Source organism: Glossina fuscipes, unplaced genomic scaffold (genome assembly GCF_014805625.2).
Source record: "Glossina fuscipes isolate IAEA_lab_2018 unplaced genomic scaffold, Yale_Gfus_2 43, whole genome shotgun sequence".
Classification (NCBI taxonomy): Eukaryota; Metazoa; Arthropoda; class Insecta; order Diptera; family Glossinidae; genus Glossina; species Glossina fuscipes.
In genome coordinates this window covers 506,487-519,100 of record NW_023998427.1, presented here as the reverse complement: position 1 = coordinate 519,100, position 12,614 = coordinate 506,487, and the positions used below count along the sequence as shown (strand labels likewise).

Here is a 12,614-nt window from a genome sequence, read left to right as displayed (position 1 = left end):
CTTAGCGAACGTGGCGTATTTCATTTGAATGCAGCGCTGCACTTAGCCAAAATGGCGTTTTTAGCTGAATGCAGCGCTGCACTTAGTAAAAATGGCGTATTTCAGCTGAATGCAGCGCTGCACTTAGTAGAAATAGCGTTTTTCATGTGATTGCAGCGCTGCACTTAGCGAGCGTGCTGCACCTAGCTGAATGCAGCGCTGCACTTAGCTGGCAAAGAATTCAGCGCTGCAATTACCCAAAATGGCGTTTTTAGCTGAATGCAGCGCTGCACTTAGGAAAAATGGCGTATTTCAGCTGAATGCAGCGCTGCACCCAGCTAACTGCAGCGCTGCACCTAGCGAGCGTGCTGCACCTAGCTGAATGCAGCGCTGCGCTTAGCTGACAAAGAATTTTTAGCTGAATGCAGCGTTGCACTTAGCAAAAGTAGCGTATTTCAGGTGAATGCAGCGCTGCACTTAGCAAAAATGGCGTATTTCATGTGAATGCTGCGCTGCACCTAGCTGAATGGCGTTTTTAGTTGAATGCAGCGCTGCACTTAGCAAAAATAGCGTATTTTAGGTGAATGCAGCGCTGCACTTAGTGAGCGTGCTGCACTTAACAAAAATGGCGTTTTTAGCTGAATGCAGCGCGGCACCTAGCTGAATGCAGCGCGGCACCTAGCTGAATGCAGCGCTGAACCTAGCGACTGCGCCGGACCAACTGAACTCTTGTACCACATGTATTGCAGGGTATAAGGAAGGGATATTAAACAACCTATAGCGAAATGTACTATGAAGGAGCACTTACTTCGAACTCTTAATTTCCAAAATTGCACTACTTAACACTGAATTAATTAGTTATTTTGACATTTTTATTAATCAGCGGTTGGAAAGTTAGTGCTTGCGTTTTGCTTGTCCAAATCTGAATCACTTGTTATCAAATAACGTGTTCCCAAATTGAAGTGGCAATAATGAAATCCTTCAATATCAATTTTGCACTAACACAAGCTTGTTAGTCTATGAAAATCGAAAGTTTCGACTTCGATTGCTTGCTTTATATCTGCAGCAGCCTATGTTATGAAAAGCAATTTTTAAGATCCCATAAAAAGATTCTCAGAAATTACTTTCATGATATTTTTGTTTTACTTTCATGGTACTTTTATTTTACTTTCATAATAATTTTATTTTACTTTCATGTTATTTTTCTACCCATCAGCGAAAGGTGAGAGGTATATTAATTTGTTAAAATGTTTGCAACGCCCAGCGATGCCACAACGTGCACAGGTTCGACCGGCATGAATTTCTGACCTGATTGAGCCATATCGCTCAGTCCATCCTTCTGTGTACTGTCTGTTGTAAATATTCTCGTGGCCGCAAAAATGAAGCCATCGGCAAAAATATTGAAAGTGCTTACACGGGGGTTGGTACTGAAAATGGGTCAAATCGATTGGAGGGCACGCCCACAGCACCACGTATAATAGACCTATTTTTCAATATAAATAAAAATTGGTTTTTTGCTCACTAATCATAATCTATTGCCGGTAAATGTACAAAAATTCCTACGCTTTTTTGGGCGATGCTATAGTACTCGTACAATAATGTTATGTTAAGTAAAAAATTTTCAAAGTCCTATAAAAAAATTCTCCGGGCAGAATTTGATATAAGCTGCCCATCGTTGGAAAGGCTATTAATAGAGGATTCATTATGTGATAGTTTGATTTTTTCACAGGACATGGTTTGCCCACAGTAGTCTTTCAAAGTTTGCTTATATGTCAGCCTGTATTATGTTAAGTACGGCAATTTTCAAAATCCCATAAAAAAATACTCCGGGCCCAACTTAATATAGCCTGCACATCATTCGAAAGGCTATTAAGAGATGATTTACTATGCGTTAGTTTCATTTTTTCACAAGACATAATTTGGCCTCAGTAGCTACACAAAATTTCGCTTTATCAACCTCACTTATGACATAGTGCAAAAATGTTGTCCTTTCGGATATTAATTAATTAGCATAATGCCATGTTTTGTTTATAATATTTTGCAAAAAAATTCTCGCAAAATTCTATTTTACTTGTATATTGAGTTAAATCCCTTCGATTAACTTCGTTTAACAGAATTCTTTTAACGGCTTTACGGAGCTCTGCAAAAAAAATTTGGTTTGTTATTTATATTTATATATAACTTAAGCAAATAGCAAAACGAAGGAACAACTTGTACTAGCCGAAATGGTGTAATGTATGCAATAGTCGGTCTTGTCCGATTACATTCTTCTTCCTTGTTTTTTATTTTTGTTTTTAACACTTTTGTCCTCTTCTTTTCACTTCACTACTATTTTAAAGGATGCATTTTCACTTAACTTAGGAGTTTAAAATTTTTTATCAATTTGAAATTTTGGAATGTTAGTGTTCAGCTCGGCTATGATTGTAAGCATAGCTGAATACACTTGAAATGAAACAAATAAAAATATAATCTCTTTTATGGGTGCGGTCGATTTTTTCGAATTTTTTTGTTTTAATTTTAAAGTAGTAGGGTCCCCAATAAAGTAAATAAAGAAAAGTTTTTTTTTAAAACAGTTTATTTAATTTCAATCGAGTCTTTTGATAATGTGTTGACTTAAGAATTGAAGTTGAAAAATTATTTTGTGTATCATGACATCTGTGTGCGGGTACAAAGTTATATTGGATAAGATAGTGATACGTGAAATGTAGCGAAAGAGAAAGTGCATCTTCCCGGCAAGTCACAGTTTCCCCTATTGGAAGACACTTGACTGCAATAGTGAATGTGTCTAGTCTTGAGACAAATTTTGAAGCATCATGTCTCTTCAACAAGTGATTTTAACGGAATCGAATGCCATATAATTTATCAAAAAATTATAAATGAACTATTCGAAGCGTGGTTGTGCCATTTGAGTAACATGAGTGAAAAAGTTTCGAAGGTGCAGTCATGATTTCAATGACCGCACAGACATATAAGCGATGTTCGCGACATGTATTACTGAATAACAAAATTAGTATATTTCCAGTCTGCGGTGGTGGGTCTAAGAATAATGCTATACCGACACATTATATCGTTATTTGAAGTGGATTCTCCCATATTCAAGAGAAAAGTTTCAAGTTTTACGCTTTTGTTTGTTGTTACATTCAGCAACATTTTCTTTTACAACAAATTTAAATATTGCTGTCAGCAGCAACGTCATATTATCGGTGAGTGCGAGTGTGTTTGCCTTTAGGCTGATTTTTGTATAAACAACGTATCCACCCAAAAAAAAACCACCCTTTTTGCGATTATAACATGACTAACTACAATGACGGCATACACTCTGCAAAACCTGCTCCCATCTTTTTTAGGTTAATGCACTTCGACCAACTATTTGAAGAGTTCTTTGCATGCTATTGCCGCCGCTATATATTACGATCCTCTAGACGATACGATGAAATGAGATGAGTGTGATGGTACGCAAAAAAAAAAAAAACAAAAAGGAAGAAAACCAACGATGAGATAAACATAAAGTGTTTCTTTCCCATCATCTCCACCACTACAAAGTGCCACTTGTGGTATACACCGCTGAGGCAAATTTGTGAACATTTGCTTTAGTATAGTCATCATCATTATCATCATTGTCATCATCATGATAATTATCATTATCGTTATCATTATCGTCATTGAGTTACCCCTTGTTACAATTATTCACAAGCGTATAGTATTTTATGGTTTTATTACCTTATTTTTCTAATGTTGTACTAAACTGTCAGACATGTTTGACTTTCTTTATTGATTTACTGCACACCTGGGTTCTCCTTTTTTTCATTTTGCATTAGAAAAATTTCACTTTCAATCTTCTTTAAAGGGTAGTTTTTCTCTTTTTAATATGCTACTACATTTTTGCCTTTGCATGTTTACCTATGGAACGTGACTCAGCTTATCCAAGCATGTATCCTTGAATTGTAGAGTAAAAAGTAGACAATTTAACGGACAGTAATAAAGAATTTTTTTATTAATTTCCAGGTGTAAAAATAAATCCCGATCAACTTTTTACAACTTAGTGCAACGGAATGGTGAAAAGTATTTTAGTGAAACTATTGCATTTTTCTTATCTTCGTGACAGAATACGAATTCTCTTCCGGAAACGTAATTTGTTTTTTTTTGAAGCTATACTGGAATAAGCACAAGAATAGTTGCACAGACAGCTCAGGCAGACAATAGGTCGCCGATCGAAAGATGCATTCATCGGAATGTGTTGTGAATATGGCGTGAGTGGACGAGTTCTACAATACGAATTTAAGCACCATAATGCTGAAATAAATATAAATCTAAAAATTCCTCTCCCGTTTGTCGCAATCAAAGTTTTTTATTTCTCTAATTGGTTCCGTTAACCGCAACTCTAAAATCTTCAATCACCTCCTTTGAAGCATTTTTATTTATTTCTTCTTTAGCAAGTCAGTGAATGATTATTTTGATTTTGTTCACTTTATAAGTCCGTCTTTCGTTTAGCTTTTTAATACCACCATTTTGAATTATTTTTTACTTACTATGGCATAGAAGGCCAGCAGTACATTAGCGCTGCTTTGGATGCAAAAGCAGGCTTTCGTGGCATTCATTTTGATGCAATACGTTTCAGTGAAAGAAACCTAATTAAATGTAGAACTTATTTGTTAGTAGTGTAGTAGTTTTGATCAGCAGTCGATGCAAAGTAACAAACGACTAAAAAAATCGGATATCGGATGGTTTGCATGCTTCAGTTAAAAGATGCCCTGCTCATTTTTTACAATATCAATAGGTCCAAAAAGGACTACACACGGATAGATGTAAACGGCCCAATCGCTTCGAAATCGTATGCTAACCAAGAATATATATACTTTATAAATTCTGCGATATCCATTTGTGGATGTAACAACTGTATGACAATTTTAGCGTTCCACTGCCTTTTGGCGCTATTAGAGATCTCGAATAATGAGCATTTCCTGTTCTTTCCTATCTGAAATATGCGTTAGAGATTGAGTTTATGGCGAACTACTCCTACGTTCATAGTTATTAAAAGGCTGTCCGGATAAAGTTCCCATGTGTAATATAGAAAAAGAAAAAAAAAAGATTATGTGGAGGCTTCTGATTTCTTTGTAAGGATGCAATTCAATCAAATTTAATGCTTCGAAGGACTTTTCTTTAATGATTAAAAAGTTTTTTACATTTCATCTTTCCAAGTCGTTCGTATTAAATCGGCCCCCTTTTCTCCGATCATAAAAGCGGGGGCATTGGTATGAGCAGTAGGCGGGAAAGGTATTATGCTTGAATCGATGATGCGTAACTTTTGTATACCGTGCACTCTTAATTCAGGGCTGACCACAGCAGTCGAATCGTTGGTTGGACCCATACGACATGTAGCTACCTGATGATGAAGTGTATATGTCATCGTGCGGATGGAACATCGCCAATAATCATCGGAGGCGAATTGAAAACTTTCGCAGCCCGGTACGGGAATAGGTAGAAGGCGTGTGCCAATTTTTTGCATGGCCGGTGTCTGGGATATAGCTATGGCTGCTTTAATGCCATGTAGCATGAATTCTACATCTTTGCTCTCGGCAAAGTAATTCGGATCTATAATAGGCCACTGTAGTGGATCTTTACTTCTCAGCCAAAGGCGGCCCATAGACTTTGGATGAAAAGGCATCACTAAAACTGTAAAGTGATCCTGACGTCTTCGTTCTATGTCACGATACAATTGGTTATAAATTTCATCTTTGAAATTAGCACCAATTTTTAAAGCAGTACCTTCGTCAGAAGCTAAACTTCCAGAGGCAAATATAAGCTCTACATCCGGCCAGTCGTTGGGAATTTTTGAAATAGGAACTTTTATTAAGGTTAAAGCTTCTACGCCCGCTAAGGTAGAAAGCATTGTATCCGGCCTACCTGCCAAAAAATGGACAACATCAAGCGGTTTTACATTGGCAGTAAATAGAGATTGTCCAGTGGTATTGGTTAAAAACGTGGGACCAAAATGTGATGCATGTTCATACATGCGCACTCCTACAGGCGAGTCTTTGATTACTGGTATACCAAGCTTTGATAAAATGTTTTGAGGACCCACTCCAGAAAGCATAAGAAGTTGCGGAGAATTAAATGTTCCCGCTGATATTACGACCTCCTTACGAGCTTTGATTGCGTAAGATTTGTTGTTGTATACAAATTCGACGCCGTAAGCTGTCTTCAATGTTGGATCAATTAATATTTTAGTAACGCGAGAAAATATAAAAATTTGTAAATTATTGCGACGTTGCATAATAGGTTCAATGAAAGCGCGATAAGCACTATTACGTCGACCGCTGTTTGTCGTAGACTGAACATAGGAGACGCCTATCTGAGATTCACCGTTGTAGTCTGTTCGAGGGTGGCCAGCTTGTTCACTGCCCGTAACAAAAGCTTCAACTAATTGACTACGGTAACGGGGATATTCTACATTTAAGGAACCATTGCGATTATGATATGACGTGTACTCTAAACCATCCAGATTAGCTCGTTCCGATTTTAGAAAATAAGGCAAAACGTCGCTATACGCCCATCCGCGGTTACCGGCTGCTGCCCAACTGTCATAATCGCGACGATTGCCACGATTGTAGATCATAAAATTGATGGAACTGGTGCCCCCTAAGACTTTACCTCTCGGTTGCAAACAAATGTTTTTATGCATGCCAAAGCATGCACGTTTCTGAGGCACGGAGCCATAATTCCAATTGCTAGACGTTATAGACATATAAGCTGCCAAGGCTGGTATAACATGAGCAATATTTTCTATACCTCCACTTTCCAATAAAGCTATGCGCCATTTAGGATTTTCTGATAATCTGTTCGCTACGACACTACCAGCCGCACCGCTACCCACGACAATGAAATCAAAGATTTCATTATTTTTGGGAACTAAATGAATGGGAACACAATTAATAATATATTCGTGATAACGGCTGCAACGCGTACTCACCTTGTGCCCGAAATGTTTCTTGTAAAACATTTACTAAACCAAGTTTTGTGATATCATTTAAAATATTATTATATATATTTGGTGTGCAAATGTTACTAAACCAAAGTATTAGCACTAAACTACAATAAAAGTTTTCGCATCTCATTTCAGTTTTTTTTTTTTTTTTTTCTATATACTGTTCTAAATTATAATTAAAATTTTTTGGACAATTAGAGACAGCTAATGAAACATTATTCGTTGAAGTAAAAGTATGAAATACTAGCAATTCTTGAAAAACTAAAGCTTTTTAATATTTTAGAAGAGAACCCGAATGCTGTTGTATTGATAACCTTGTGCTGAGATAAAAATTTTTAGGTAAAACATTCAAGAATTTCGAAAACGTATCTTATAATTTTGTTATTAATCAAAGTTATATTATATATATTATACTATATATATAAAAAATAGTAATGTTTGATATAAAAAAAGTTTTTACGTCTTTCAACCGATCCTCTTTAATTATTGTAAACTCCTCAAGCAGACTCTGTCTACAATAAGCTTACAAAATATCTTAAAAGGTATTTTTAAGAAAAAATTGCTGTTTCTTCCTTTTTTAAACTTAAGAAAAAAAAAAAGAAAAGGGATTGATTGCCTGCCTGTCGTTTGGTCCATCAAAACTGACTCCGTCCAAATTTCTTTAACAATATTGCTTGGAGTTTCTCGATCCTGTGCAGCGAACAACTTAGATGCTGAGGAGACGACGGCAATATCGAAGTAACGTAGACCTTGCTGGGCCCATATATAGATACGTTCACAGTAATTGCTTTAAAGAGTTAAAAGAAATTTGTTTATCATCAATCTAGTGCGTTAAGTGGACTACTTAGCTTTTCCGGGTTTTCACTTACCCGTAGCGGAGTAGCTTGTACACCGTCACTCCGCATTCTTGGGAACAACCCACAATCCAAATAGCCTTCACAAACCACTTTCAACTCATCCCTCAGTTATCTATAATCTTTCCTAATAATCACATTGCGTCTCCTGGACAATCCCCCACATATATATAAAAAGGTAGAAATATTAAATTTGCATGGGATGTAACAAGTTTAGTATTCCCTGCTTAGCGTAGGATTTTGATATTCATTATAAGTGCCATAAGACTTCTTCTAAGGTTTCTTTACAAACCCTTCTTTCTACATGCTTCTCTGTGCGAGCGCCCCATATATTGTCTGCAATGTGAAGTCACGAAGATGCACTTTTGAATTCAATTTTCATCTTCGTTTAACGAAGAAAAAAAACAAGAACAAAAAACATGCGAAACTTGTGGTCAGACACTTTATGTAGGAAGCGCATATGTATGGCTATGTTTAATAGCTTTCGTTATTTCATGGATCAATTGAAATTGGAATGGGAGTAAGGCTAGGTAAGAAATTCTGTCTATTTAGACTAGAGTGATGTTCAAATATCTTGAATGGAAACGGAATACAAATCAAGAGAAACATGACTGGCAGTTCTGTAGAATGCAGAAAGTACCAGAACGTGATCATGGTGTTCCTTTCATTTTGTTTATAAATCCCTCTATAATTAAAAAAAAAAAAAAAAAAACTACTTCACTCAGGTGCTTAAAGGCGGCGCTAATATGGAAACATAATTGAGTTACTAAAAGGCAACTCTTATGTGGGTTAGGACATAAGACAGAAAACGGCAGCGGAGAGGAAAGTCTCTCTCCCCAAGGAAACTGCTTTCTTATGATCTACATTCCTAGTTAGTTAGTCCTCATTAAAAACCACTGTCAATTTGTCAGTAAACCAATTCTTTTTTGCTCGTTTAAGAGATACCTTGGCCCTTCTATAATTTAGAACAAGTAAGAAAGTTATATTCGGCGAGAGTCAAATTTCGCATACCCACCGCTATGTTTTTTCCGTTCTATTCTGAAAGTTCTTTTATTTGATACTCGTATCGCTGGTATTAATAAAAAAGAATTAATCGCGGTATCTACCGTATCGTTTCGAATTAACCCATTTTTAGGCAGATAGTATATCTTCATTTAAGGAAAGTGCAAAATATTTTTAAACGTTTGATCTTGATTGCCTTACGATAGATAAGCGTAAAGCTTAAAAAAAGTGAAAAAAAAAAAAAAAATAAATAAAATTTAATTACTTGTGACTTTTTGTGGGCGTGGCGGTTGTTCTTTATTCTTACAGAGGAAAGTGCTTCGTAAAGCAAATGTGAAAAATGTTAAAATTTCAACTTTAATCATTTCCGAATAACGAGCAAAAATCGTAAAATTTGTATTAAAAAAACTGAGTTGCGTTCAGTTTACGGTTCATTGCGCGCTTTTCCTCCAACTCGCCTATAGAAACTTTAATTGTTTCTATCACATTTGAAGTCGATATTTACATTTTTGCGACTAGGAGTGTGCCAGAAACACACAGCACACAGACGGACGGACATGACTAAATCAACTCAAGATTTCAAACGGATCAAGAATATATATACTTTATAGGGTCCCAGGAGCCTTTCCTTTATGGTGTTATATATATTTTTTTGGAAAAAACAAAATGGGCCCCAAATACCTCTATCTTACAGTGGTCGGTATAAAAAAGTCGATTAAATAAAATTAACATTTTCGCTTGAATTTTACATTGATTTTAATAATTTATCATTTGATGGAATCGAACTACGAACGATTCGGTGGATTTTAAAAACGAGAACATTTTTTGGTAAAAAAATAATTCCGTTGTGCAATGAAAGGCCGAGCCTTTAACTTAACTCATTTTTAGAAGCTATAAAAGATTTACTGTAGTGAGATAAGGAAAAAGAAGGTGGACTCGATTCGTGTCAACGTAATGATCGCGTAAACAAGTATAAGTTAAAACATGTTATTGTTTATGATATCTAAGCAACGTTATGTTTAATTTCGAATGCATTCAACAAAGATTCATATATATATATACATATATAAATACGCGTCTAAGTGAAATAAAGAGACAAAGAACGAAAGCAAAGCATTTTAATAATCAGATTAATTATATTAATTATATCTTTTTGTTTATTACGTATAGTAGTAGTATTTTTGAACGTTAGAATTATTTATTTGACATCATTATTCTTCTAAGACCAGTCTGAACGTATCAGATCGGATGCTTTCTCGCCAATCATAAAAGCGATCGCATTTGTATGAGCGGTCGGTGGAAAAGGTATAATACTAGTATCTACTACTCTTAAGCCATGGATGCCATGAACTTTCAGTTGAGAATCTACGACTGTAGTGTTGTCGCTGTCACTGCCCATACGACAAGTGCCGACTTGATGATGTAGAGTATAGGACATGGTGCGTATAGAACAACGCCAATACTCGTCGGAACCGAAAATATGATTTTCACAACCCGGTAATGTTATTGCATGTAAACGTGCTCCCAAGCGTTTTAGGGCAGGCATTTTAGCTATACGTAACGTTTCTTTAATTCCCTTAAGTAGAATTTCAACATCTTCCGATTGTTGAAAATAATTGGGATTGATGCGTGGCCACTCCATGGGATCACGATTATGCAACCATAAACGTCCAACGGACTTTGGATGAAATTGCATAACCAAACATGTAAAGTGATCTTGATGCGCGTCAGCTAGTAATTTGTAAACTTGATTATAAATATTTGAGCGTATATTCGCCCCCTGCAGTAAAGCAGTGCCTCCGTCAGAAGCGAAACTGCCGGCTATAGTGATAATCTCTACATCAGGTACATCTGCCGGCTGTGAGGAGCCGTTCACTTTCGTAAATGTTAAAGCTTCCACACCACCTATTGACGACAACTTAGTGTTCCCCTGACCTGATAGGAATGCCGCAACGATTTGCGGATTAACGTCAGCAGTAAATATGGTTTGATCTGTTGTATTCGTAATAAATGTTGGACCAAAATGACACATATGATCGTAAAGCAGTTTACCAACGGGTAACTCTTTGATTATCTTGACTCCTATGGCTTCGAGATTGTCTCGCGGTCCCACACCCGACAGCATTAATAATTGTGGACTATTAAATGCTCCCGCCGACAAGATTACTTCCTTGCGAGCCCTGATGGTGTACAACGAATTTCCGTATAGGAAGCGAACTCCAAAAGCACGTTTGCTGTCAGGATTTATTAAGATTTTAGTTACTCGGGCCGTAGTAAGTATATGTAAATTTTTTCTCTCATTGCGTATCGGTTCAATGTAAGCTTTGAATGCGCTGTGACGACGTCCGTCTTTAATGTTGGCTTGTACATATGAAACGCCCAATTGGGATTCACCGTTATAATCGTTGTAGTCATGATGAGCTTGTTGAGCTGCTTTTACATACGCCTTTACGATTTTAGAGCGGTAGGCGACATCTTGTACACTGAGCGGTCCCGTATGGTTATGGTACGGCGAATTCTCTAAGCCTTTCAATCGGGCATTTTCACTTCTAAGGAAGTATGGTAACACTTCACGATATGACCAACCCTTACCTCCTGCTTCAGACCAGCGATCAAAATCATGTTTATTACCACGATTATAAATCATAAAGTTAATGGAACTGGTGCCACCTAGAATTTTACCACGCGGTAAAGCACACTGGCTTCCGTACATCCCCCAGCACGAAAACTGTTGCGGTTCGCTACGATAGCCCCAATTGGAATGGGTGCCTTGTAAAAAGCCAGCCATAGCAGGCACTTGATGAATAATGCTTTCCAAGCCGCCCGCTTCGAGTAAATAAACTTGCCATTGGGGATTTTCTGATAAACGATTAGCTAAAGCACAACCAGCTGCTCCGGCGCCCACAATTATAAAGTCATACTCTAACCCGGAAGGCGGCACTTGAATGGTAGCAACGTTACTTTTCGTGTAATTGCATTAGTTGTTTAAGTTGTATTTCTTACCATCGTTATAGAAACCTTGCTTCAATATATTATGCAAGCCCAAGCTTAACCAGGAATCTATTATGTTAGTTTGCAAATTTTTCACTTGTGTTAGCGACGCCATTAAATTTAAGCTCAACACTAGGACTTTAAAATTTGTTCTCATAATTATTTCTTTCATTTCGATTTATTTTGTTTTGCCAACTAAAGCGCTTCACGTTCACGCCACAACTATTTTTTTGGACGATTTCAAGTGCGAATGCTTTCAAGTTTTCAATTTTAAGGTTTGTTTTGTATGAATTGGTTAAAAAAAAATTTTATTTCTCCTGGTAGTGGGCTTATCAGCACGTTCGCCTTTATAAAGATATACAGGCGCAGCCGCTATAATCGTATAATCTACTCAATACCTGATGATCTTTTCTATATTACATATGGGGATGACTGTGATGTTCTTATTCCTTTTTTTTTTTTTTCTTTATTGCGATTGCCGCTCAGCCGTTCTCTTTTTATAGGCAGTTTCATTATGTAAGTTTAATGACATTATTCTTCGGCTTTTATTATCAATTTTTTGTTGTCTGCTTGCTAGCCATACTTGGAGCGTTTCCAACAAATTATTACACTCAGAAAAATTAAAGAAGAGCAAAAATATGCTCGCTTCATAGCGCAATGATATTATCCCGTTTCCAAATTGAAAATTTTTTGAGAAAAGTCTTCAATATGTATATATATATATATATATATATATGTATATAAATATCATTATGTTGTGCGAGAAATCTTACAATTGAGGACATATGCATCTCTTCATATAT

At 36.5% G+C, this 12,614-nt stretch overlaps 4 protein-coding genes across 9 annotated transcripts in view; 1 reads left to right on the top strand and 3 right to left on the bottom strand.

Moving 5' to 3' along the window:
- LOC119637235 (adenosylhomocysteinase-like) overlaps nt 1–12,614 on the bottom strand; it is a 287,510-nt gene that overhangs the window by 72,570 nt on the left and 202,326 nt on the right. The gene's annotated exons all lie outside the window — the stretch shown is intronic.
- The window catches only part of LOC119637227 (flotillin-2), a 217,893-nt gene that overhangs the window by 7,705 nt on the left and 197,574 nt on the right, over nt 1–12,614 (top strand). The window lies entirely within an intron of this gene.
- LOC119637181 (glucose dehydrogenase [FAD, quinone]-like) lies at nt 5,159–7,094 on the bottom strand. The gene is made up of 2 exons (XM_038033037.1): nt 6,950–7,094; nt 5,159–6,888 (listed from the first exon to the last, which is right to left on the bottom strand). The coding sequence occupies exons 1-2, from the start codon at nt 7,092–7,094 to the stop codon at nt 5,159–5,161; spliced, it is 1,875 nt and encodes a 624-aa protein (XP_037888965.1).
- Nucleotides 10,040–11,926, bottom strand: LOC119637180 (glucose dehydrogenase [FAD, quinone]-like). The gene is made up of 2 exons (XM_038033035.1): nt 11,824–11,926; nt 10,040–11,760 (listed from the first exon to the last, which is right to left on the bottom strand). The coding sequence occupies exons 1-2, from the start codon at nt 11,924–11,926 to the stop codon at nt 10,040–10,042; spliced, it is 1,824 nt and encodes a 607-aa protein (XP_037888963.1).

Coding starts and splice junctions, on each gene's coding strand:
- LOC119637181 (XM_038033037.1), bottom strand. CDS start 7,094: ATGAGATGCGAAAACTTTTATTGTAGTTTAGTGCTAATACTTTGGTTT. Junction 6,889..6,949: donor AGAAACATTTCGGGCACAAG/GTGAGTACGCGT, acceptor CCATTCATTTAG/TTCCCAAAAATAATGAAATC.
- LOC119637180 (XM_038033035.1), bottom strand. CDS start 11,926: ATGGCGTCGCTAACACAAGTGAAAAATTTGCAAACTAACATAATAGAT. Junction 11,761..11,823: donor GCAAGGTTTCTATAACGATG/GTAAGAAATACA, acceptor CTACCATTCAAG/TGCCGCCTTCCGGGTTAGAG.